The 27,846-nt window shown below is 44.4% G+C and overlaps 1 protein-coding gene across 1 annotated transcript in view; it reads right to left on the bottom strand.

Annotated features, from left to right (window-relative positions):
• ZFYVE9 (zinc finger FYVE-type containing 9) overlaps positions 1–27,846 on the bottom strand; it is a 39,691-nt gene that overhangs the window by 5,945 nt on the left and 5,900 nt on the right. Inside the window, exons 2-12 of the mRNA XM_044301588.1 lie at positions 15,334–15,435; positions 13,015–14,801; positions 11,251–11,350; positions 10,799–10,975; positions 9,847–10,010; positions 9,605–9,716; positions 9,076–9,198; positions 6,734–6,889; positions 5,536–5,760; positions 4,286–4,368; positions 2,892–2,996 (exon numbers count right to left, since the gene is read on the bottom strand). Coding sequence (XP_044157523.1) covers positions 2,892–2,996; positions 4,286–4,368; positions 5,536–5,760; positions 6,734–6,889; positions 9,076–9,198; positions 9,605–9,716; positions 9,847–10,010; positions 10,799–10,975; positions 11,251–11,350; positions 13,015–14,801; positions 15,334–15,403 — 3,102 coding nt within the window. The 5' untranslated portion in view covers positions 15,404–15,435. The remainder of the gene's footprint in view (positions 1–2,891; positions 2,997–4,285; positions 4,369–5,535; positions 5,761–6,733; positions 6,890–9,075; positions 9,199–9,604; positions 9,717–9,846; positions 10,011–10,798; positions 10,976–11,250; positions 11,351–13,014; positions 14,802–15,333; positions 15,436–27,846) is intronic.

Raw genomic sequence — 27,846 nt, 5'->3', positions numbered from 1 at the left:
GTAAAGGACAGAATCAATTACCCATAGTGTGCCTCCTCCTGTACGGCGCAAACCCAGACACGCGCCATCCCATTCGTCTGAAGGTTTGCCGAAACGCGCGTCGGGGTTGGCACCATCCCAGTGGAGGCACACTATGGGTAATTGATTCTGTCCTTTACATTTTGTATTATCATTTCTGGCACTTGCACTTTAACTTGAAATTATTTTGTTGGATTTGTGTGAATTGTGCCCCCTTCCGGTTGATGCAGCCATTTTTTCCCTGCACTTGTTTTTAATACAGTGGTCCCTCAAGTTACAATATTAATTGGTTCCAGAGCGAGCCTTGTATGTTGAAACCATTGTAAGTTGAGTAATCGGTTCCAAAGCCCCAAAATGTCATCCAAGGTAAGAGAAAATTAAGATTTAAGAAAAATAAGCAGATAACTAAGACAGATAAAACAAGTCCTTAACTATAACAGTCGGGAATAGCTACTAACTAGCAACTAATCCAGCTAGTTTACCAGAGAAGTGGCCTTGATTGGTTGGATCCGAGTCTGAGACATTGTATGTTGAGTCTGGTTTCAACTTACGATGGGTCAGAAAAGACCATTGTCTGCTGAAAATATTGTGTCCTGAGGCCATTGTATCTTGAGTGATCAGTGTATATGGATTGTTTCTTAGGAATTTTGCAATTAAAGTGTACTATTGACTCCATGCGGTCTGGTAGTCTTTTATAGGAATTCAGTATGACGTCCAGAGGTCACTGTGAAAGCACATCACGTGTGTATGGTGCAAATAAGATGATACTGACCATTGGTAACACATACAGTATACAGATGGAAACAGATGCACACTTAGCATGATGCATGTAACACTTCTAGGCTAAAGAGCAATAGACAAACACTCTCCACTCTGGATTTGTGAGCCAAATTAGAGAGCACTCGTTGGCTCTCCTCTGCTGGAGCCAGCAGGTCCATGTATTACATGAACTGACATTCATTTTGTAGAATTGACAAAGGACTAGCTTCAGAGACGGCAGGCAGTAGGCTGGGGACTCTCAAATCAGGTTCCCTCTTTAAAAGGCTATGTACACCTTTGGGGAAATTTTTGATATGATTGCATTTTACTCATTTTGGGCAAATTTTTTTTTTTTTTATTAATCTCTTTCCAATGGAGCAATTATCCATTTCTATGTTTTTGTTTTTCACTTCCTGCCTTCCCAGAGCCATAACTTTTTTATTTTTCCATTCACATAGCCATATGAGGACTTTTTTTGTGTGGAACAAGTTGTACTTTATAATGGCAACATTTAATGATGCATTGGCTGTAGTGGGAAGCTGGAAAAAAAACCGCATGTCTGCCACAGTTTTATGGGTTTCGTTTTTACAGCGTTCACTATGCGGTAAGACTGACTTGTGCTCTTCATTCTCCAGGTAGGAATGATTACAGCGAGGTAGGAATGATTACAGCGATAAACACATTTGTGTCGGTTTTTCTTACGTTAATACTGGAAAAAAAACTAAAAAAATATTTTTTTTTCTATTTTCATCGCCATATTCTGACCCCCATAAACTTTTTATAGTTACGTCTATCTGGAGTTTTTATTTACACCATTTTGTGGCGTGTATGACTTTTTGATCACATTTTATTCCATTTTTTTGTGAGGTAAAGTGATGAAATAAAATTGCGAATTGGCCATTTTTAGTTTTTTCTATTATGCCATTCACCATATGGGACATCTTTTTTTATAATTTTAATAGCACTGTCATTTCCGCACACGGTGATGCCTATGATGTTTATTTTTTTATTGTTTATTTATTGTGAATTTAATTTGGGGAAAGGGAGAGGGGTGATTTCAATTTTTATATTCTATTTGTTTTATTTTTTAGGTCCCCAAGTGGACCCCAACACAGTCATTAGATTGCAATTTGCATAGAGCAATGGAATTTTCTCCATTATCCGATACAAAAATCACTATATTCAATTCAGTGTTGCCACATGCTGGCCTGATTGTAATATACAAGTAATGAGCCTAGAAGCCTAGTAGAAGCTCTGGCTCATTACTTACATGGAACGCCTTCCCCAATATCCACTTCCGGGTTTTAGGACTCTCAGATGAAGTGGTCTCAGACATTAGCCACGGGTGTCTGCTATGTGAAACTGCAGTCACCCGATTCCAATGGCGTTCTCTCCGTTCCAGAGCGGGTGCCATCTTTAATGACACGACATCTGCCATTTTAGGGGTTAATCTGAGATGCAAGGGTTACAAATCAGTCTGTCTGTAAGCTGTGACAGTCTGTTTTCTTTTAATCCCATCATCTGAGAGCTCATGCATAGCTCTTATCTCTTGATCTCAAACAATTATTTAAGCAATATTCATATCAGTTCGATAAGAATTGAGCTATAATGAGTGTTTATGAGGTCAGGAGATCGGAGATAACAGCTACACATGAGCCGTCAGAGAAGGCGATTCAAAGAAAACAGACAGATTTTTAACCCTTGTAGGGTCCAACATCCGGGACTCTCGCCGATTAGCTGTTAGAGAAGACACTGGCACTCGTGCTGAGGACTTCTCTCAGCTCACCAAGCACAGTGCTGTACATTGTATAGCAGCTGTGCTCAGTATCGCAGATCAGCCCCATTCACTTCAATGGGGTTGAGCTGTGCCTAGGACATGTGACCGATGAACATGGCTAAGCTGGAGAAAGTTGCTGCGCTACTGCAAGCACCGCTGCCTTCTCAAACAGATGACTGGTGTTGGACCCCATCTATCAGATACTGATGACCTATCCAGAGGACAAGCACAGGATAGGTCATCAGTAAAAAAAAAAAAAAAATCTGGGACAACCCTGTTAAAGAAATAGTATTGTATGTTAGTACTGTTCAAACATTAACAGTGAAGCAGCGGTAACCTCATTGTATCGATTGCTGGGGATCTTGATGCTGGTTTTTCTGACTTCCATATCTACTACCAAGCCCTGGACGACCGGCAGCGTGTACTGGTAATTTCGAAAATCCTAAAGTAAAAAGAAAGAATTGAAAAAAGTTTCTGGTTTCTTTAGCTTATATAGGACATAAATTCACATTATTATCACTAATCTACAAAGGTTAATCTTGGAACAGATTTTGTCATTTTTTTCACATGCTCCAGTTACAAAGATAAGAACACTAGCGTATAATATCAAACAGAGACTAAAAATAGGTATAAGGCCTCCTGCACACGACAGTATTTTTTTAACGTCCCGCAAAACGTGGTTCCGTGACAGTTTTTTTCGTCCGTGGGTCTTCCTTGATTTTTGGAGGATCCAAACGGATCCGTCCTGAATTACAATGCAAGTCAATGGGGACGGATCCGTTTGACGTTGACACAATATGGTGCAACTGCAAACGGATCCGTCCCCATTGACTTTCAATGTAAAGTCAGGAGTCCCTTTTATACCATCGGATCGGAGTTTTCTCCAATCCGATGGTATATTTTAACTTGAAGCGTCCCCATCACCATGGGAACGCCTCTATGTTAGAATATACCATCGGATTTGAGTTACATCGTGAAAACTCATATCCGACAGTATATTCTAACACAGAGGCGTTCCCATGGTGATGGGGACGCTTCTAGTTAGAATATACTACAAACTGTGTACATGACTGCCCCCTGCTGCCTGGCAGCACCCGATCTCTTACAGGGGGCTATGATACGCACAATTAACCCCTTCTGGTGCGGCACCTGAGGGGTTAATTGTACGGATCACAGCCCCCTGTAAGAGATCGGGTGCTGCCAGGCAGCAGGGGGCAGTCATGTACACAGTTCGTTGTATATTCTAACTAGAAGCGTCCCCATCACTATGGGAACGCCTCTGTGTTAGAATATACTGTCGGATCTGAGTTTTCACGAAGTGAAAACTCAGCTCTGAAAAGGCTTTTATGGAGACGGATCTTCGGATCCGTCTGTATGAAAGTAACCTACGGCTACGGATCACGGACACGGATGCCAATCTTGTGTGCATCCGTGTTTTTTCACGGACCCATTGACTTGAATGGGTCCGTGAACCGTTGTCCGTCAAAAAAATAGGACAGGTCATATTTTTTTGACGGACAGGATACACGGATCACGGATGCGGCTGCAAAACGGTGCATTTTCAGATTTTTCCACGGACCCATTTAAAGTCAATGGGTCAGCGAAAAAAAAACTGAAAACGGCACAACAGCCACGAATGCACACAACGGTCGTGTGCATGAGGCCTAAAACTGAAATTCAGGCCAAAAAAATAATAATAAATAAATAATATGTACAAGTTCGGATACTTACTGCTAAGACATTAATGATTGTGTGGCCAGTCTCCCCGAACAGCGGCTTCCGGAATCTGACACTGAAGAGCGGACAGGGGTACACTACACAGAAACACAGCGGACATTACACAACTTTTATATTCTTGGTTTGGTAAACATTTTGCAGTGATACATGCAGAATATACGAAACCATTAAAGGGGTTGGCCCACCTCACTCATTGGTGATGCAGGTGCCAGAGGTGGGACTCGCACCCATCTCGAGAACAGGCCCCCGAAAGTAAACAAGGTCGTACCATGTAAGCGCGGCCATCCTCCATTCACTTCTATGGGAGTGCTGAAAAAGCACAGACTTGGCTATTTCCAGAATTCCCATAGAGGTGAACGAAGCGGTGCGCTCTCCATTCACTTCTATGGGAGTTCCAGAAACAGCTGTGTGTGCTCGCTGCGCTCTTTTTGGGACTCCCATGGAAGTGAACGGAGAGCATGCTGCACATGCGTGGTGCGCTCTCTTTCACGATGGGGGCCCCTTTTTAGAGATGTGTGTGGATCCCAGAGGTGAGACCTGCACCTATCTGACATTGGTGGCATATCCTAGCGATATGCCACCAAAGTGTGCGATGGGCCAACCCCTAATTCTGTGAACTCAATAGTAAAGGCTGTGTTATATCTATCATTGGAGTACACACAAGTGAAAATACTAACCAAAGGACACAATTGTAATGCTTTAAAGGAGCACTCCACCCCCTTGTGCTCTGCACTTATTCGTGGCTGTTCCTTTAAAGCAGGCATGCTCAACCTGTGGCCCTTCAGCTGTTGTAAAACTACAACTCCCACAATGCTGTAGGCTGATAGCTGTAGGTTGTTCGGGCATGCTGGGAGTTGTAGTTTTGCAACAGCTGGAGGGCCGCGGGTTGAGCATGCCTGCTTTAAAGGGAATCTGTCTCCTCCAAACCACAATACAACAGAACACCTGCCTCAGGCTCCAGATCAGCAATCTGTATGTGAATACTCACCCCATTTACCTGCTATGTAACAAACCAGCCATGGAACGCAAAGAGGACTTCTCTCCATTATGTGTGCATGCACAGGAGTCATCTTAATACACTCCATGGCTGGTTTGCAGGTGCACAGCAGGGGAATAATGGTGCGCATAGACATACAAAATACTGATCCAGAGTCATAGGTACAGTAGGTGTTCTGTACATGAATTATGACACTTAAATATTCAAGAAATTAAAACCTTGCAGCACTCGCTGCATCTCCACTCACATCTATACTCTGCTCCCAGGCGAAGCATGAGCCGCATGGGAAAAACTTTGGCCCACGGTGTCTCCCATTTCTGAATGAGGATTCCAAACAGATAGGGCTGTGAAGGAAGTACCAGGTCTTGAAGGGACTGGTATGTGGGTGTAACATACAGGAACCCTCCATGTTCCTTACTGCCTAGGAAGCTTTGGCTGACAAACGAGTGTCCCAAGTTTCCAATCATATTACCTGTGATGGAAGCAAATACAGGTATGTTAAACATATTACAAAATTCCATGTCAATAATGGTAGCGCTGCTCCCATTGAAGTGGATGCATTACACAGCTCCTGTCGCCAATTTTGAGAGTGCACTCACAAGACTACCTAGACGAAAATGTATGTTGCGGCGCAGGACCAGCACGCAACCACGAGGTACATTTTTATCGTAGACTGGGAATAGGATAAGTGCCCCCTAGTGGTGCCTGAGGGAAGTCAGAATTGTTTTATTTTAACTTACTGAACTAATGTTATGGTTCCTTACCATGGTTTCCCTAAGTTCTATGTTGGCAGCACCCGAGCGGGTGACATAGGACTTTCTACTTTAAATACAAAAATTGTCAATATACCAAAGTGGTGGCTGCGCCCACCGATTACTGAATTTATATGTTTTCAGAACTCTTGAGTGGCTGCGTCCACAATATGTCGTTGTCATTGGCTATCCATTATTGACAATAAAAATTGTTTTGAGAAAAGAATTGTTTTATTTTTACCACTTCTAATGAGGTAGAGAAATATCCAGTATAAAATGTATGATTAAATTATTCAGTACAGAACTGTGCATCCTACAAATGACACAGTGAAATTACGGAGATTCACTCTAAAAGCAAAATTCTTTATTAGGACATATAGAGCACAAAAACACTGTACATCTGTGCACCAGGGCTCGGATGTGCGGGGACCTGGTGCCTCAGGTTCTGTTCTCTATAAATAAGCAGGGAGTTAAGGGTGAAGGACAGGCATAAGGCACTGAATCTGCATATATGTGATATAACAGTGTACATTGTTTTTAGTGTGTACAAATTATGAAAAAACATTAATATGCACGTAAGGAAACAACCATTTATCACACAGATGCTACCCAGAGCGCATACACATTCCACTCATCACTGTGAATTGCGACAGCATCAGTCTTTACAAACTCCTCACAAATCCTTTCACGTACCTGCCAATGCTTCCCGGTAAATCTCCACAAAGTGACAGAAGACATCCCTGGGCAGGCACTTCTCGTCAGGGAGACACTGCAGGAGGATGACGAGCTCAGCTTGGCCCACGGCGTGCATTCCTTTTGTGGTGAAACACCAACACTTCCTGTTCACATCTGGAGGAGGCAAGCGCAGGCAGCACTAAGTGAACCTGAACGGAGTTGGCTACCTAGGACACAGCGCTGGACTACTTACTGCATTTACATGCAGCAATCGAGCACACAGTTGTCGGGAAGGAACCGTTCCTTTGTGACAATCGCCTGCTCATTAGTGGAGGTGAAGCACTGTTTGGACATGCAGCGATCACCTCCTGGATTTAGATGAACCAATAATCATCCAGATTATCGGGAAGAAGCATTAGCCATCTAAATGTGCCATTGATCGGCCGATGATTCTGTATGGGGACGAGGGATCACATGTAAACGCAGCAGTCTCCTTCCCTGAACAAGCAGCCGACTGTCAGGAAGGAAAACTTCCTTCCCGACAATGGGCCGCTCCATCGGACCGTCAAAAACCTGCCTTAAGGACATGCAATGAATGGGTACTGTGATCGCGCGTACAGCTGCACTGTTTCTGGGCGGCAGAGCACTGTTTAGACAAGACTATCCGCTGCCCAGAAACAAAAATTTCGGTGTCCAGAGTAACGATTATTTCACCCAATGGATGAGCAAGGTGATCTCCGGAACCTTTAGGAAGGGCAGACTGGGAACGAGCATTCGTAGGAACGTGTATCGCCGATAATCTGCCCGACAATCGGACATTGTAAACCCACGTTTAGACTATTTCTTAACATTTGCCTACAATATCCATAGATTAGATTAAATGTATATATTAATAGATTATAATTCATCAAGCATGAGGTCAAAGCAGAAATGGTAAAAAATACATGGACATATTAGCAGATGGCAAAATAGCTTTAACAACCGGTGCCAAAAAGGTTATGGGATACCTCAGGTCTAGATGCACCTATCAAAAATTTTGTTCTTTTACCCTATGCATCATTTTTTGGACACACATGGAACAGAGTACGTACATACATACAAGTGGTTTGTAGGTGGACAACCAAAGTAGAGAATGGGTGGAATATAGCACCTAAAATATTATTAAAGGGAACCTGTCACCGGGATTTTGTGTATAGAGCTGAGGACATGGGTTGCTAGATGACTGCTAGCACATCCGCAATACCCAGTCCCCATTGCTCTGTGTGCTTTTATTGTGTAAAAAAAACGATTTGATACATATGCAAATTACCCTGAGATGAGTCCGGTCCCTGACTCATCTCACGTACAGGACTCATCTCAGGGTAATTTGCATATGTATCAAATCGATTTTTTTTACACAATAAAAGCACACAGAGCTATGGGGACTGGGTATTGCGGATGTGCTAGCGGCCATCTAGCAACCCATGTCCTCAGCTCTAGACCCAAAATCCCGGTGACAGGTTCCCTTTAAACCTAGGCTAAGATCCTGTTATACCCAGGCTTGTAAATATCACAAAAGGGAATTTAAAGGGGTCGATCCACAACCAATCTTTATATAGGTGATAAAGGCTTGATTGCTATTATCACAATCACTAGAATGGGAGTCCTAAGCCCCCGTAATTCTCCCCATAGCACAACCACAATGATTAAGAGTTTGAATGGAACCATGGTAGAGCATGTGAGATGCTACTCAATTCAAAGCCTATGGGACTGACGGAGAAAGGAAGGGCAGGGTGCAAGCTCTCAGCCGCTCCAAACAGGTCCTCACTGCAGTTGTAAAATGAGGACAAAAATCCTAAAAAAAAAATTGTTCAAAAAAAATTCTAAAGTAGTATATAGTTTAAAATATTTTATTATTTAAAATCATTCATACATAAATAGGATCCTATTTATGCATCAATAATTTTCAATAATAAAATATTTTAAACTATACTACATTTGAACTATTTATAACAGGATTTTTTTTTTGTTTTTTTGTTTCAAGTATAGATTCTTGTTTATTTAAGGGTTATATCTAATATATACGGTAGGTGTTTGTGAAACGAGGATAAAAGTGGAGGAGAATAGAGGTTCCAACCGTGGGGCACCCAGCGAAAAGATATTCATCGCCTTTCCTTTGGATAGTCTTTTGTGGGAAAACCCCTTTAAATTTCCTACCACAGGATGTTATGGTTGACTTTATTTAAAAGGTATGTAAATCTATAAAGATGCAGCAATACAAACAGTTTGAAATCATGCGGGATACATTCTGATTCCGAGTCACGGGTATTTGTTGCTACCGTCCTCGGCATAAACACTTCAGACTCAACAACATGACGTACAATTCACAATCTTCACCATTGCCAAAAGATTTGCGTTCAGGACGAACACCAGGGGATCGGGTCCCCCATCTTCCAGTTGCTGCATGACAGACATCTGGGAGGGGCGTTCTTCCACAGCATAATCTAAGGGAAGAAACATGAAATCACACTAAGATTATCCAAATCAATTCCAGTTTAAGCTACCGGCACAAACTGTGAACATCCCCTTTCAAATCTCACAGGTTACATATCAACAGTGGGACACGTCCATGTGAGAAAAGTCTGAAACTACGAATAGGTGGCAAACTAAATATCAAGGGATCTGAAATTGAATGACGCAATGAAGATAGCAGCCTGAAACGTTGTGAAACTCAAGGTGAAAAGCTTTCATAGACTATCCCCTGTAATGATGAGAATCTTATATTGCTGCCAATTTGTACATTAAAATTACTGAAAATAAAAAAAAATATATAAAAAAAAAATCCCAAACACGGTTGTACTCAATATGAATGGTTATAATAACAAAGCCATTCATTTATCCCGGAATTACCTCCTTTGACGCCGGTGGAGATAAGAATCGGGGGAAGACCGTCCTCTGGTATAAGGTTCATTGCACTGCCGACCTGAGTTATACTGCCACAGAACCCAGATGTGTTCTCAGTCTAGAAGACAGAACAAATAGGAATATGTATAAAAACCAAAAAATACAACTGCAAATGTCCAGTGGTCTGTCGCACAATGCTTCCTACAGAATGCAGAGTATTAATCGATTTCTCGCCAGTGTAACCTCACCTCTGATGACGGTGAAGTGCCGGGGGAGGATTTGTTGGTGTCATGGGATACTGTCAGGTTTCCAGCCGCTGGGGCTGCGTTCACTTTTCCTGCATCAGCAGCTTCCCCATTCGGTAAAATGCCATCCGCAAACCAGACCCGCCTCTGCTCCCTGGACTGGGATCCTAGGAAAAATTACAGTTGCATTTACTTTTCTTTTATCTTGTGAAAAATTCAGTTCAGTTTTGCAAGTGCGGCATTATTCACGGAGAGAGAATTGCTTTGTTTCTTTAAATTACTGCACCTGTGCAAAGGTGTCTTAGAGACATTAAAATACTAAACACCTATGACAGGATATTATCTTACTGGAATTTTAAGGACCATACAGAATGAAATACAAGCAAATAATAGAAAAAAAATGCTGAGAGGCCTCGGGGGGAAGATTGGAATTCACAGGAAGTCCAAGGGACACACCTCAAAAAGGGGAGGCAGAAAGCACAAGAGCAAAAAGGAAACAAAAGGCAACCGGTAAATTCTCATCATTTAACCTGATACACATTTATGTAATGCAATGAATATTATTCACCTTTGCATGTAAACATAAATGGGAACTCCAACCAAAGAAATGTATGGGATATTCATAGACTATTTTGTAGAAATAGAAGGACCTGGCTGCTCACTTGTCTAAGCAAGGAGGGGCGACAGAAGTCAGGGGGGGGGGGCACACACCTCAGAGTGCCAAATATACTCTTGGGGCACAGAACGTCTGGGTGCAGGATGGAAATTTTGAGGGGTGCATAACATTTGGCGAGGAGCCGACAGAATGGGGCAACATACATTGCATAACGTGCTACAGATATTACTGGGACACGCGCACATTTGCCTCTGGATATGCCATCAATTTCTCACAGTTCATTAGCTTTTACATTCAGGTCTTTAATACTCCGCAGTTCTAGGACTGACAAATCCTCACCTTCAGTTCCTGGATGTTTTAGAACTCCAACGGGTACCATGACAGTCGGAGGTGGGGAACTGAGGGCTCCGGAAGCTTGTGCCTGCTGCATTGGGGGGATGGTAGAGCAGTACTCGGCGGGGTTGTTAGGGTTTGGGCTTTGAACTGACGCACTCATCATGTTCTCCCATGCCTGGGCTGAAATGCAAAAAATATCACTTAGAATAAAGGACAAAACCTGCAAAGGGCAAAAAAACTCTCATTCCAAAGCATGATGCTTTTCCATATATTTTGTGCGCCAAGGACAGACGAGCTGTCGGGGTGTGCTGAGAGAGGACAAACCGCAGTGCCGCTGCCACACCACTTATAACACAGAAGCATAAATGCAGGTTTACATGGATGCTTTAGTTTTGCACAAGTATACGATGAAAGGTTGCGCGAATCTGCCAACACAGGATGAGGGCATCACTTACCATTGATGAGCACAGAATGGCAGATAACGCACACACGGGCCTCTTTCTTATCCATGTACAGTAGTTTGCATTTGAGGCTGCAGCAGGCAGCGCAGAACACCTGAGGACAGATGACAGAAGTGGTTACTGCACTTTAACATTAATAGATAGGTCTTCACTGAAAGCCGTACTGAAACATATTCTCCATCTCTGTCCATCAGACGTCCTTTCTATCCCATTAGCTATTCCTCGCAACTCATGAAAAAACTGAATTGCGGCAGTAAATGGATCACTGTGTTAGGGCTCTTTCACACTTGCGCATTTCTTTTCCGGCATAGAGTTCCGTCGTCGGGGCTCTATCCCGGAAGAATCCTGATCAGTTTTATCCTAATGCATTCTGAATGGAGTGAAATCCGTTCTGGATGCATCAGGATGTCTTCAGTTGAGGACCGGAACGTTTTTTGGCCGGAGAAAATACTGCAGCATGCTGCGCTTTTTTGCTCCGGCCAAAAATCCTGAACACTTGCCGCAAGGCCGGATCCGGAATTAATGCCCATTGACGTTTAGCTTTTTCTGAATGGTTACCATGGCTGCCAGGACGCTAAAGTCCTGTTTGCCATGGTAAAGTGTAGTGGGGAGCAGTATACTTACCGTCCGGTCCTTGCGGCACCCGGGACGCTTCAGAGTGACGTCAGGGCGCCCCAGGCGCATGGATGACGTGATCGCATGGATCCGGGAGCCGCACGGGCGGTAAGTATACTGCTCCCCCGCTCCCCACTACTACTATGGCAACCAGGACTTTAATAGCGTCCTGGCTGCCATAGTAACACTGAACGCATTTTGAAGACGGATCAGCCTTCAAATGCTTTCAGTTCACTTGCGGTGTTACGGATCCGGCGGGCACTTCCGGCAACGGAAGTGCACGCCGGATCCTAACAACGCAAGTGTGAAAGAGGCCTTACATGGAGCATCGTTTATCGGTGACCACCACCATATTGGGGAGCGGGGCAGCGCTCCATTTACTCACAACAGTGGACAACAAACTGAAAATTAGTGACAATAATGATTTCATTTCTCCCCAGTTATGTGCAAGAAAATACATTTTATAATGATTTTTGCATTTTATTTTATTTTTTCAAATGATCTTACCACAATTTTCATTACCTTTTTAAAATCCCATTAACACATTATTATTGTTATGTCAAGGTTATAATGGGTTAGCATATTTCCGCACGTTAACCCCACCTTTTCTAGTTTGTTATATTGCTGTCAGACCCCTTAAAATTGTCAATTTTGGCCAACTTATATCAAATGTCCAACATGAAGGGGTGGTCTCACTTTAGAAAATGGCATTTATCATGTAGACACAGTTAATACAAGGCTGTTCCTAATGTACTGCGATTGTCCATATTGCCTCCTTTGCTGACTTAATTCGTTTTTCCCCATCCATTATACCCGGCTCATTTCCAGGGGTTACAACCACCACCGGGCCAGGAGCTGCCGCGCATGCGTGTCTACGTGCGCTTCCACGGTCCTGGCCACCAGAGAGGCTGATGCTTGGATTGCAGGGTGGTCATAACCCCTGGAAAGGAGCACTGTATAATGTGAAGGAAAAAAATGAATCCAGCCAGCAAAGGAGGCAATATGGACAATCCCAATACATTAGTAAGTGCCTTGTGTCAACTTTCTCTACATGATAAATGCCATCTGATGAAGTGAGACGACCCTTTTAATATCTGCTCTTCCTGCCTGTAAGCTACGAGCAGCCTATATGCATTGGCCTACCTTTCCACATGCTCTGCAGTGGTGTCTCCGTTTTGTAAATGTGAACCTCGCCTCACATTTCATACAGTTAGGGGCTTGAGAATCAGGAACCCAGACTGGAGCCACCTCTCCTAGAGTTGTGAATGGCTTGGTGGCAGAAACGCCATACTGCCCAGCGAGGAGGTCGTTATCAGGGCTGTCTGCGGACACGGCAAGGCACGGACTGTTGGGGCCCCTGTAATCTTCGAGCAGGTCACCGTTTGCATCAAAACAAGGGCTACGAATGGCAGCTTTGTCGCGGAGAGCATCCGACGCGATGACGTCATTTTGATTTGACTTATTTAAGAAGTCGTTTTTGTTTTTGGAGCTGCAGCCAGCGTTGGGGGGGACCAGGTCGCACTGTAACATCTCAGATAATGGCTTTGGGATCTGCAGCTTGAGATGAGTTGGCTGCTTTGGGCGTGCTCCACCATAGGGGACACTAAGAGGTTGCATGCTGCTGGCTGTCTTTGAAGTCTGCCCATGCGCAGGTGCTACCTGATTGCCGAGACCATGCAAGTGGTTCTTCAAGACATCCCCACTGGCATTTACCAAAAGTCCTCTCCCCTCTGGAGTGTTGTCATCCCTCTGCTCGTAAACATTAGTGTAATTTTCTGACTTGCACTCCTCGATTTCTTTCTCCTCCGTCACAGAGTCTTCTTTCGATGGCAAACTCTTTGGGTTATGAGCTACAGTCGGGTTTTGCATTCCATAGGAATCACACCCATTTTGCAGAGACATGACAGCATCCGTCCCATCAGCATTATGCAGCTTACCTTCCACACCGTCCACCAGAATTTTATCTGGGTCGCCACGTTTATCGTTCCCGTGCGACTTTTTGTCCCAATCTAGTGTCTCTTTATCACCATTAGTCACAACAGAGTCTGAGAAATGCTCCGCTACTAGTTCAGAAGACCCGCCAGGCTGGAGTCCATCATTAGCTAGTGCAATCTGATCAACATCTGCAGGCCTGTGATCGCCTGCAACTATCTGCTTATCTGTAGATGGAAGAAATGAGGCCTTTAGATGGTTTTTACTAGAATCATCTTCTACAGTCAGAACATCAAGTGGACAGGATATATTTTTATTATCATTTTCTGTACTGGGGACATCTTTGCTAGGAGACAGCTGACGCACTTCGGACATTGGGGGCACAGAATGGGGTGGACTATTAAGGTCTTCAGTACTATTTTCCCAAACACTTAGGGTTGAATTACTATTAATGCTGCTATGGCTCTGCACCACGGGACAAACCCTAGCTTCGATAGTAGCAGAGACATGGGCCACTTTTGTACAGTCTGTTTCGGTCACTTTTTGATTGATGTCACCGACATGTAAGGGACTTTGCAAAATCATGTCACTGTCCAGGGCACTCTCAGAGTTCACGATCGCTTGGCTTGAAGGGGTGCTGCCAGGGGACGCCCCCTCCCCAAGAGCAGCATTTTGACCACAGCTCATACTTAGGGTAACATCAGCCAGCAGCGACTCCTCGGCGCACTGCAAAGTACTGCATATGTTTTCCGGCTGGGCTTTTCTGTCCTCAGCCATGCTGGTGTCTTCTGTCACCATAGTGGACAACTCCGGGGTGATGTCATTTATCTCTCCATTGGAACAGGGCATCAGGCTGGGTGAGCGGTCTTTGAGGTGAGCCTCGATAGCAATGATTGATTTACTGACATTGTCCAGCGCAGAATTCTCTGTCAGACGAGAAGGAGGATTCAGGATCTGATTCCATTTCGCATCCAACAGTTTTGGCGAAACGTTCTCATCTGAAAAGCAAAAACGGCATCAACAAATCGCCAGAAAAATCACAGCCCTCGTATAATAATAGACATTAATATAATGACATAACAATGAATAGGGCTACAACGCTCCCCAGTCGTTATAACGTATAACTCCCAGCATGACAGGACTTGTTAGAAGTTGTACCTTTGCACTAAATCTAGGTATTTGAGCTCAACCGCCTAAAGGGACAGCACACATTTTTTTTACCAAATGAACCTAGAAACTGATATTCTTATTTTTTTTCCGTTTTTATTTTCTGACAGTATTCTGTTATCTATATAATATTATGGGGGCGGCCATCTTGCCTGAGCAGTTGTTAACAGCATTAGAGATATGCTTTACAGCAGCCACCATGGACGATAGACACAATGGTCTGGAGTGCACCGCATTGACTTCTATGGGCTCCGTGACCTGTGCAGAGGTCATTGCCCAGGGAGGGGGAGTAGAAAAGCTGTGACCATCACCTACGGAAAATGGTGGATCCGATAGTGAAAATTACAAAATTTACTACTGCACCTTCATTCTTTTCAAATTCGTCCAACACTTTGTCCAAGTTACAAGATTCTTCCTCAAAATAGTTCTCCATTTGTTAATGACCCTTCAGGCTGAGGTCTCGGCCTAGAAAAGAAAAAGGATTCATTTCGGTACTCAGCACGGAGGTTAATTACTTATTTTAAGTTCTTTAGTGTTGAGTGAAGCGAGCTTGAGACGCTTTATCCAAAGTCGCTTTGTTTAAAACTTCGGAATAATACTGTACGGATTAGAATGCATGGGCTCCGATGAGCCAAAGTTAGTTATTCGCAAAGTCGCACGTGACTTTGTTGAATAACTTCAGGTAGTTGATTTTTAAAGTGGAAAACCACTTTAAAACTTGAAACCGAACTGGAGTTCTGTTCCGAGGTACTAGTCGGATTTAAACCAGAGTTCAGTTTTAAAGTACGGAGGCGGATATTATTCAGCTTTGCTTTGCTCAACACTAGCTTATAATCGATAAAAATGGAAAGAAGCCCAACGTCTCTACCTTCAACCTCCTGCAAATTGTCCGACCTGTATACAACAAAACTCGCAAAGATACAAAAAAAAAAAATTAAAAAAAAATGACCGACGTTGATAAGAGCAAAATGTATGTTTTCATATGAAAGCTCAGTGCTGGGACCTGTCGGCTAAGTTTGCTTTTTCCTAGTGATGGATTTGGGGAGACGCATCTATAGAGGCTCTCGGGGCACTCACGCCTGCGCAGAGAGGAATCTTACGGTCCGGCTGAAGGGTAATGAGAGGGAAATATATGAAAATGTCAGAGGGAACAATCCAAAGGACGGATCTGATTTCATCAGGTCACTTTCGCAGTTTTCTCCCACGGATGCAAAATGAATTGCAAAGAAGATAGATTCCTCCCCCCCCGCTCACAAGTCCTTAGGAGGGTGACGTAAGTTAATGACATTGGCTAAAATTAAACCATAATCCCATTTGCAATTCTCAGAAGATATGACACATAAAATGACACAAATTTAATAACAATGCTTGGGAGGGCAGAAATAACAGCAAGGAAAACTGGTCCCTGGAAAAAGAGCAAGGTCTGAACAAGAATCAAGGCCACAGCATCAATGACTTATGAAGCGGTCACACAAAAATGTTTTGGGGTGGAATTTGGCACAGATTAAGTGGCAAAAAAACGCTAAATCTGCTTTCCACCTGTTTTCAATGGGAAGCCACGCAGCACTTCGTGTGTACAAGAAAGGACATGTCCGCACGGACGTGCCGGAAACCATCGTGCGTATCCACTCGTGGCCTAGTTCTATTCAATGGAGCTAAACCACTAGGGGATCCATGGCGTTTAACCCCTTGAGGGCATGACGATTTTCCTTTTTTTGAGCTTTGGTTTTTTGCTCCCTGCCTTCCCAGAGCCATACCCTTTATTATTTTTCCATTCTTGAGGGCTTATTTTTTGTGTGAGAAGTTGCACTTTCTAATGGAACCATTTAATATTGCATAATATGTAGTGGAAAGCTTTGACAAATATCCAAATGGGGTGGAATTAGAAGAAAAAGTTCATCGCGCCATAGTTTGTGGGCTTCATTCTAACGGCGTTCTCTATGCAGTAAAACTGATCAGTGCCCTTCATTTACAGCAATACCAGATTTCTTTATTTAGGTACAGCCAAGTACTGGCCAAAAATCAAAAGCAGTCTAAACCTGGAATACCCCTACATCCTCATTGGAAAGGAACATTGCCAGCTGGTGTCTTCCATTACCTGACAAAAAGTTGTGCTGCTGGGACTCTCTGCAATTTAGGGAATGGGATGTCCAAACTAGACCGCCAAAGATCCGCAAATGTTGTATTCCATGGAGACCATTCAGGTAAGTGGCCTTCCATATAGAACATGGACAACTAGACTCCGCAAGAGCCACTGCTAGTTAGGGGGTCTCCAAAACTGGCACGTAGAGGGAGTTGCTCGAGCTGGAGACCCCCTTCTACGACATCTGCCTGCCCTATAGACAGCCGCTCTCCTGGTCTGTTCACAAGCAGGTACGGTCTCTCATGCCTACAGTTCACACTTACGCTACTTTCACACTTGCGTTGTTATTTTACGGTATTGAGAGGAAAAAAAATGTTTGTTTAGTCCTCATGCATTCTGAAAGGAAAGAGATCTGCTCCGGAAGCATTCTGTTTTGTGACCGGACACAAAACCGCTGCAAGCTGCGATTTTGTGTCCGGTAATAAAAATCAGATCCGGCACTGAAAACAATGTAAGTCAATGGTGACAGATTAGTTTAAAAAACGGATCAGTCACCCACTGGCTTTCAATGTATTTAGTGACGGATCAGGTATTTTTGATTTCACACAACTGCATCCAAACGGAACAGACGCCTCCTGATGTGCAAAATCAAAAGGGTTCCATATAATACCGGTATCGAGATCCTCTGCCGGATCTCAATACCGGAATTAACAACCCAAGTGTGAAAGTAGCCCTATAAAAATCGTTTTATTGGTCCGTATCATGAATTAATACAATCAGGATATTAGTGAGAGCCTCGATTTTGCAGCTATTTAGCCTCTAACCTCTCATAAGTCAAAACACGAACAGCAAAATATCCAAGGCGGTCACCAATGGACCGTGAAATCGATGACATTTTTTTAGGGCACGTCAGAGCTCCCTTGTCGATTCCGGTTACAGGAGCCGAGCCGTCACATGGATTTTCTCCTTGGCAGTATTCACTCAGGCAGAGACGTTGCTCAAATGGACAGAAACCTCAGCGCCCTGTAATGACTCGGGTGAATGCACTCCGCCATTTAAATCACTAGCATTTACTAGGCCGTCAAGGAGCGGAGTGTAAACCTTGTGCAATGTCCCATCGTGGGCAAATGACAGACCAGACGTAGTCATTAAAGGGGAGGTCTGCTTCAGAGCTAATGGAGGGGTGGCTCCCGGCTATCTGAAAACGAATGGCCGGCCAGCATTTACAAGGAGCTGGGGGTACCCAAACCTGACTGCATCCTAGTAGGATTATATGGACATTTTGAACCTTATAGGAAACCTTAGTAATTATGAAAATCTTGCCAAGACCAAAAGTCAGCATGCCGGTTGGAATCCCGTAAGCGCCTTTTTACTATCTATGGTTTTAATATAGTTCAATACATAGGTGTTCAATCTATCCCAAGAATAGGCCACTGATATTAGGACGACTCCTTAACTAGTGAAAAAGTTCTACAGCATTTGGTCTATCCCTGATTCATAAACCTATGCAACGTGTGACCAGATTTTAAAAAAAAATAAAAAAAAATAAGAAATGAGGCACTATGGGCTTATTCAGACAACCGTGATCGGTCTGGGAAATATTGTCCACGTGTCGGCAGCATCTCCTCTGAACCGACTTGATGGTCTCATAGAGATTTATGATAGTCAGTTCACGTGATGGCAGATCTATTGTACTGTACCTAGATCAAGTGAGCACAGTCCAACAGAGCCACAATCAGATAGGAACTGACTTTATCATAAATCACAATGATGCCATCAAGTCAGGTCATGGGAGCCACGGTCAGCACGGGAGATGCAGCCGACACATGGACTATATTTCCTGGACCGATCGCGGTCATAAATCACTACGATGCAGTCAGTTCGGGTCAGGGGAGCCATGGCCAACACACAGACCAGAGCCGATCAGGGTCATGCGACACAGCCCTAACTTTGGTAAATGTTACATGGGGCCATCCTATTGGCTATTTCGCACCAGCGCGATACAACACGAGCAATAAAACAAAGAAGAACAGAAAACGTCACACACAAGCCACGCCAATCAACAGTATTTTACATAGTTAAATGCAGAAGGTTTTATGCAAAAAAAATGAAAAAAGAAGCATAATCTCTCATCAAAGTCTGAATAACCAATCAAGCGTCATCAATATTCCATAAGGAATAAAACGGCAGCTGCAGAAGGGACACAATGTCCATCCAGAGCCTGACGAGACGGCACAATTCCTCCAACGTATCAGTCGGATTCATTCACAATCAGTACGGGGGCTACGAAGAATAATCCCAGCATGAGATTACAGGAGTGCAATCATTTCGGCCACCACAGCAGCCGCAATCTGTCGGACAAGACTGCAAGGTTACTGCATGTAGATGAGAAGAGGGACATCCGCAGAATGATCTGAACAGGCGGCACCTCATCTGCACAGCTTTACACTTCCTTCAGGATCACTGCACCGTCTACTACGTGTAGATGAGAACAATAGAAGTGTGCGAAAACTGTAAAAAATAAATAAAAAAAATACAGAATCTGAAAAAAATAAAATGTGGGGGAACGTCTAAAAAAAAAAGAAATATATACTGATGGGATGTCATCAATGCATGATCTGTGGGGGTCTGACAGCTAAGACCGCCACCTCTTTTCTCGGACATAGCGAGGTAGATTTATCCAAATTTGTGCAACGCAAAAGTAGAGTAGCTGCTGATCCAGTACTTTATAATTCAGGGATGCCACCCTCCAGCTGCTGCAAAACTACAATTCCCAACATGCACTGATAGCTGTAGGCTGTCAGGGCATGCTGGGAGTTGTAGTTTTGCAACAGCTGGAGGGCCGCAGGTTGGACATCCCTACTCTAATTGACAGCCTCTCCTTAGGATAGACCACCAATTTTAGTTCAGTAAAGACCTTAGGATCAAGAGAATGCCAAGAGTGTGCAAAGCAGTAATCAAAGCAAAAGGTGGCTACTTTGAAGAACCTAGAATATGACATTTTCAGTTGTTCCACACTTTTTTGTTATGTATAAAATTCCACATGTGTTAATTCATAGTTTTGATGCCTTCAGTGTGAATCTACAATTTTCATAGTCATGAAAATAAAGAAAACTCTTTGACTGAGAAGGTGTCTCCAAACTTTTGGTCTGTACTGTATATAGCATCTAAGCCCTCTTTCACACTTGAGTACACGCCGGATCCGGACAACGCAAGTGAACTGAAAGCATTTGAAGACGGATCGGTCTTCAAAATGCTTTCAGTGTTACTATGGCAGCCAGGACACTATTAAAGTCCTGGTTGCTATAGTAGTAGTGGGAGGAGCATGACCGAGTTAGTGACGTTACACTGCCGGCCTGCCCGCCGCTTTGATAGTGAGTACTACTACAGACGATTACGCTAGTTTAACAAACCAGATCTACTGCTTGAGGATTATAGGAATAGACTTACATGTAAAGACTGCTGTGAGCGGGGCCCTGTATAATGGAGTACAGCGAATGCACCGGGCCCCGCTGCGAGTGCAACCACGATAGAGGCAAACTGTAACTGATACATCGCAGGCCGCGCTGTGCAGCATAGCGCCCGGCGAAGCATCAGTGTCAGCAATGTAAAAATTGCACCATTCACTTTATAAGACGCACTGCCATTTCCCCCCACTTTTGGGGGGGAAAAGTGCGTCTTATAAAGCAAAAAATACTATATATTATATCTTGTGACACCACAATCATTGGAGACATGGCCTATGTGCAGCAACAAGAAAAAGGTTTTTTAGAAACCTAGACTTAATTTGTATAGCTGCATCTGCAAAGATACAAATTATTAAAGCACATTATTAAATCAAGCACAGTGAATTCCAAGACAAAAAAAAAACAACACAATGCCACCATCACCATTAGCCTCCAAAAAGAGGAAATAAAAAATGATCAAAAAATCTTTTGTACCTGAAAACAGTGCCAACTAAAAAACTTCGACTTCAAACAACCAGCACTCAACAGCTCTGCCGACTGAAAAATAAAAATGCCTTTGTTCCTAATATAGTAATATAAAAACAACCATTTTTTTAGAATAATTCTATTGTGCAAAAGGTAATAAAATGTAGTAAAACAAAAAAAAAAAAATTATGTAAGTTTATCATAGATGTACTCATAATTATATCAAACTGGAGTAAAAAACTAAACTTGTAAAATGTATACAATGCACCCCAAAAGGAAAGGGGGAAAAAAAAATAACCCTTATTTTATCTTCTGCTGCAAGAAAATAAATCCTCCACAACCCCACAAAATAGCGGGAACAATGCGGATGGACGACTTGTGCGATAACAGCACGTAAAAGCACAAAAGGTACAAAAATCACCCCAGGGTATAACATGACATTGTGCGAAGGATGAGAGGTCCTGGCAGGAGCAGATACGCGCGGTCTGTTTAATAAGAGGTGGGGTGCAGAGTCTGATCACAGACCTGCTGGCCAACGCGTTTCATAAATCGCAGTCACTCCTTGTAACGAGAGCAGAATCCCCAAGCACAGCCCAGGGCTCATAACAAGAGAGCCGCCCAGAAGCATGCAGCCGTGTGGGGCCTCCCATGGAATCACACACGCTGAAGAGGATGACCTCATGCAAACAATGACCTACAAAAAGTTGTCATGCGTGTGTTATTCATTAATGGTATGGCGTGCCAGCACAGTAAGAGCGCGAGTCGCAGACTCTGGACCGTAGCACAGTGGCTGCCTGCTAAATAATGCAATGCCTGCACGACACAACGTTTTTCCATATGGCTCCTGCCCATTTATTACCGGCTTGCGATAAACATCCCGTCAGATGCACAGACAGCAATTTCCTCTCCTCAACAATCAAACAAATTAGGAGACGGTTACACGACTGCGGACGTACAAGCCATGCAGCCAAAACATGACACGATGTTGCGCCGCTATTTGATGGTGTGCTTTCCCCATAGAAAGAGTGCAATTTTGGATCTGCAACACACACACGTCATATATTAGCCGGTAAAAAGTGGAACTCGGCTTACATTGAAGTCAATACTGGCAAAATCTTGTGCAGCTTACAACTTGTGACCAAAAGTACAGCAGGTTTGGATTATTTGCAGTCACAGACGAGTTATGTCACATGCCGCAACACAACCATCATTCCCAGCAGAGTAAAATACTCTTAGCATTTTAGAGGCGTATTTTTAGCCAATGAGGAGTACAAAAATAAGACGCTGGGTGGCTGGGGGCCAGGGGTTAATAAGAACCTGGGTGGACGGCAGCCTGGGGTTAATAAAACGCTCACTGTCCAGGGGCCTGGGGTTAATAAGACGATGGGTGACCGGGGTTTAATAAAACAATGGGTGGCCGGCAGCCTGGGGTTAATAAGAACCTGAGTGACCGGGGGCCTGGAGTTAGTAAGACAATGGGTGGCCGGGTGCCTGGGGTTAATAAAACGCTCACTGTCCAGGGGCCTGGGGTTAATAAGACGATGGGTGGCCGGGGGCCTGGGGGCTAATAAGACGATGGGTGGCCGGGGGCCTGGGGGCTAATAAGACGATGGGTGGCCGGGGGCCTGGGGGCTAATAAGACGATGGGTGGCCGGGGGCCTGGGGGCTAATAAGACGATGGGTGGCCGGGGGCCTGGGGGCTAATAAGACGATGGGTGGCCGGGGGCCTGGGGGCTAATAAGACGATGGGTGGCCGGGGGCCTGGGGGCTAATAAGACGATGGGTGGCCGGGGGCCTGGGGCTAATAAGACGATGGGTGGCCTGGGGATTAATAAGGCTCCAGGGCAGCCCAGAATCATGGCCACCCAGGGGTCTTATTAACCCCAAGCTCTGACCAAGGGTCTTATTAACCTCAGGCTCCCAGTCCAACATTGTCACGGATGTAGTAGGGGAGAACACCAAAAGACAACAAGAAGCAAGAGGAAAGACACTAGGCCTCACCGCTAGGGAAAGAAAAAGGGTCACCACCTATATAACCCTGTTCCTAGCCATAACTCCTATACGCATAGGCACCTCTCGATGATAGAGATGCCCATACACAGGAACCTGGAAACCCTCGGATGCCCTAAAGGTCGCTGAGACCTAGTAAACAACCAGGGAGGGGGGAGTGGATACAAAATACAACAAGCGGAACACCTAACTTCTGAGGGTGAACCACAGTCCAGCTCTTCCAAAACCAAATGAAGCTATCCCGAGCAAGGATTGATGGGTAAAGTCAGACTAAATAGGGAGAGGTAAAGGTCACATGATCCACACCTGAACAGGAGGTGTAGACATACCCGCAACACACAGACAAAGTGAAACCAAAAGAGGCAGTCAGATCACTCATGTGCAGTCAGTCTTTCAGACCTTCTAACACCTGTCACAGGTGTGACAAACACCCACTCTTGTACACCTCTTACTATCATTACTGCCAGCGACTAAGACGGATATTTACAAGAGGCTGCTTACCTCACCAGCCAAGCCGTTAAAGATGGAGCCAGTGGACCCCTCCACAACGATAGCTCGTAGCACCGTTAGTTCTGATGAACGGTCAGAGTGTTTCAAATCTTTTAGTGCAAGTGAAAAACCTGTACTGAAATTCACTCACTTTATTCTCTGCGGGTATGGATGAATATTTTTCTACATATAATTACATTTTACATTCTTAAAATACACAGCAAGACGAGCCAATGGGTCCTTAAATGTGAAACTGTTTGGTCACCAACACTTTAACTGAGAGCACAGAGCATATACGTATGTCCTGGAAATGCAAAGGATCATGTGCAAGTCTAAGGGTCCATTCACACATCCGCAATTTCAGAATTTCAGACCTATTCATTTCTATGTGGCCGCACAATGTGCAGCCCGGATCCGGAATTGTGGACCCGCACTTCCGGGTCTGCAATTCCGATACCGAAAAAAATAGAACATGTCCTATTCTTGTCCGCAATAGCGGACAAGAATAGGCATATTCTATTAGTGCAGGCAATGTGCGGTCCGCAAAATGCGGAACGCACATTGCCGCTGTCCGTGATTTGTGGATCCTTGGAACCGCAAAACACACACGGATGTGTGAATGGACCCTAAGGCGTTCAGACTTTCCGTTCTCCTGCTCCGTTATAGAATCAGTCTCTCCGGTGTCATCCGCAAAAAACGGATCCGGTATTTTTTTATTTTTGCATTTTTAAAGGTCTGCGCATGCGCAGACCGGAAAGCTGGATCCGTTTTGCCGGAACACTTAATGCCGGATCCGGCACTAATACTCTTCAATGCAAATCAATGCCGGATTCGGCATTACGGCAAGTGATCAGTATTTTTGGCTGGAGAGAAAACTGCAGCATGCTGTGGTATTTTCTCCATCCAAAAAACGTAAGAGGGACTGAACCGATGCATCCTGAACGGATTGCTCTCCATTCAGAATGCATTAGGATAAAACTAATCAGTTTTTTTCTGGTATAGAGTCCCTAGGACGTAACTCAATACCGGAAAACAAAAACGCAAGTGTGAAAGTACCCTTAGGGCTTTGGGTTATGAATGAGTTTCCGCTCTTGCACAGGACCCGGCCGGATCATTCACTTGGCGAATGATTTCTGTGCTCAGACGAAGCCTTTTAGGCAACAGTGCACATTTCTGCGTCACCCTGATGTCTCCCTGACAGGCACCAACCGCCAAATCTCCGCCAATATCAACATCTGCCAGGGTTCGGCATTGGCACGCGTTCCTTCTTTTAATTAAAAAAACATAAGGCCGACTGGAGCCAAAATGAAGCAATAACAACGTTTGCAGCACATGCCAGCCCTAGTGAATGTATCCCTCTTCTGAAGCCTGGCACACGCAGCGAGCCTGGCACACCCTACACCCACCATAATTTGCAATGCAAAAAAAAAGAATCCAACATTGCTGTTGTGTGACCATCACATGTTTAACCATTCGCTAAATCAGGACTTGCGTTTGGAGACGGATCTACGGGTTGCAAAGAACCAAGGAAAATGCTCTACTCGCAAGGCTCCGTCATTCGCTGAAGTTTCCAACATCTGAAGATGTTTTGTTAAGGCATTAAGGAAGCCATTTTCCTCCCCGCCCTATAGCATCCTGTGCTAACAATACCGTCCACCTCTGACTATTGTGGTGAATGGCGAGTGGTCTGTGAGGTTGACTAAACCCGCAGGAAAGGGATAAATAGCGATGCGGTCACACCCTCATGACTACACGCATTAAACACATATGAAATGAGAACCATAAAATGTCCATAAGTAGTAGATGGAAGAAGATGGTATTCGGGAGGAACCACGACTTAAAGGGCCCCTTCCCACAGTAAACAGTGCAGGATTCTCCGGACCCGTAGGCACACTGCCAGATACAGCTTCTGTACCGGTGAGAAAAAAAGGCTATGGCAGGCTCCTGAGTACTGCATTAGGCCCCATGCACACAACTTTATCAGGTTTGCGGTCCTCAAAAAACAGATACGGTCCGTCTGCTGTCCACATTTTATTTGCAGACCCGTTGTTCTCAATGGGTCCGTGGTCTGCACTTTGCAGAACGTACAAACGGATGTGGAAAGCACAACGTCCATTCCGCAAAAAGATAGAATATGTACTATGTATATTCATCTGCATAAAATGTAGACGCAACACCGCACCTGTATTTTCCGGATCCACAATTTTCACACCTCAAAAGGGATACAGTTGTGTGCATGAGGCCTAACGCAAATCCGTTACATACTAGTGTGCACATAGCTCATGGGCAATGTTCCCCGACCTGTGGCTCTCCAGCTGGCCTATCAAGGCATGATGGGAGTTATAGTTTTACAAGAGCTGGACCGCCACAGGTTGAGCATCACTGTCATTTCAGTGGAAGAAAACTGTGGTGAAATGCGCACAACTTACATGTGGATTTAGCACGGAGTTACCGCAGACATCGCCTTAGGCACTGCAAGGGTGAAATCTGCGGTGGAAATCCACTGCAAAAACCAACAAGCTACAAGTTTAGGGCCCGTTGGCGCCAATTTTGATGCGTTTTCCAAGCAGATCAGAGCAAAAAAAGATGCTTCCAAACAGCCTCCCTAGCATTTCAATGGGAAGCAGCACTTATTTTATTTATTTTTCCCACAGTGGAAAAAGAAAGCAAGGAAAAAAGACACAGCGTGGCCTATCATAGTGCTTTACTCCACTGAAATAAATGGGAAGCGGTAAGAAACCGCTCCATACACGTCCCTGCATTTTTTTGGACCAAAAAAACGCGCCTTAAAAAACCTGCTGCAAAAATCAGTGTGGATTCCACGTTAGTTTTAAAAGCGTGTTTTCTAAATGTGTCATGTGAACGTGTCACCCAGATCAGTTTCCATGTACATTCTGCACGGATGAGGTTTTGTAAGGTCTTATCCAGTTTGCCACTATTCTACCACCTACACAGCGCATCCGTACCTTTTAAGCTTACGCCAGTACTAACATTTTATGGCAGGCCGAATTGACCAGACATAAGTGTCTCATTGGTGGGGGTCCTACCAGCACAACTCAGCAGAAAGTGGCGTGCAAGTGCAGGTCAAGTCTATGGGAGCTATAGAAACGGCCAAGCACACAGGTAGCAGACATGGCGGGCTGGGCATCCCTGTTCTTAAAGGTGCCGTCCAGGATTTTCTCAGTGCTGGCCTATGGTCAGGATCGGTTGGGGTCAGATACCCTGCAGCTCGGCCAATAAGCAGCAGCTTCAGTGGGAGCAGCGCCGCAGTCACCAGCTCCGTTTAATGCACAATACACAGAGCTACTGCAGAACAGCCGATTGGCGGAGGGGCAGGGTGTCGGATGTCCGCCAATCAGATAGCGATGTCTTCCAACAGCTACCTCTCCCGATCCTCTCATGGTGAGGAGCAAATGGGGCGCTGCTTCACAGCTTACCTCCTGGGAGAACAAAGGATCGGGCATGAAGAGATTCAACATGCCCAATCCTTATTCTTCTGCCAAATGAACGTCGGACAAACTTATACTATACATTTGACCGTCAGCCAATCCCACCAGAATCAGCGGGTTCGGTCAACCTTAGTCTAATAATGTATGGACACTTCAGGATCTGTGGGGGATCCAGCAGTCAGATCCTCATGAAACATTTAAGGTATTTCACATGGGTATGAGCCCCTGTCTCCTCTCCTGACATGTCTGTTTTAGTAACCACATGCATTCCTCATGTAATATTTCTGGGGCATCTATTCTTACGACTCTATGATGAACCGCTCCTCTATTATTCCTGCTAAAAGTAAGAATGAATTGCTAGGAGTTTCCAGGGAAGCTCAAGCTGAGTGTTATGTTATCAGTGACATTATCCAATCTGTGCTGCCAATGTCAGACTGTGCATGGACACAGCCCTGACTGGTAACACCCATCTGGACCTTCACTGCAAAGATGCTATCAATTCATGCATAACTTCTAGCAGGAATAATAAAGGATTGGTACAACATAGAATCACAAGAATACATTCTCCAGGATTCTTATTACATGGGGGATGCAAGTAGTTACTAAACCAGACATGTCAGGAGAGGGCACAGGTCCTGTTTCCGCTGTATTCACACAGATTACAGGACGCATAGATAGCGGTTCTGATACATTACTATTGGCATTGCCACAGGACTGACTCAATAGTAGTGCGCAGGGCAACTGCCTTACAGCACATTGTGTCTGCACGCTACCGACGGAATACAGGCTGCCATATAAGACGACCTACATTCTGCTGTGCCACCATGCACAATCTATTAGCAGGACTCATGCAGGATATTCGCCGGACGGTGGTCTCATTATGCGTCCTGCCAAGTGTGCATCTGGCGCAACT

Source organism: Bufo gargarizans, chromosome 7 (genome assembly GCF_014858855.1).
Source record: "Bufo gargarizans isolate SCDJY-AF-19 chromosome 7, ASM1485885v1, whole genome shotgun sequence".
Taxonomy (NCBI): domain Eukaryota; kingdom Metazoa; phylum Chordata; class Amphibia; order Anura; family Bufonidae; genus Bufo; species Bufo gargarizans.
The sequence above is the reverse complement of the archived record's forward strand: the minus strand, read 5'-3'. Positions and strand labels throughout refer to the sequence as shown.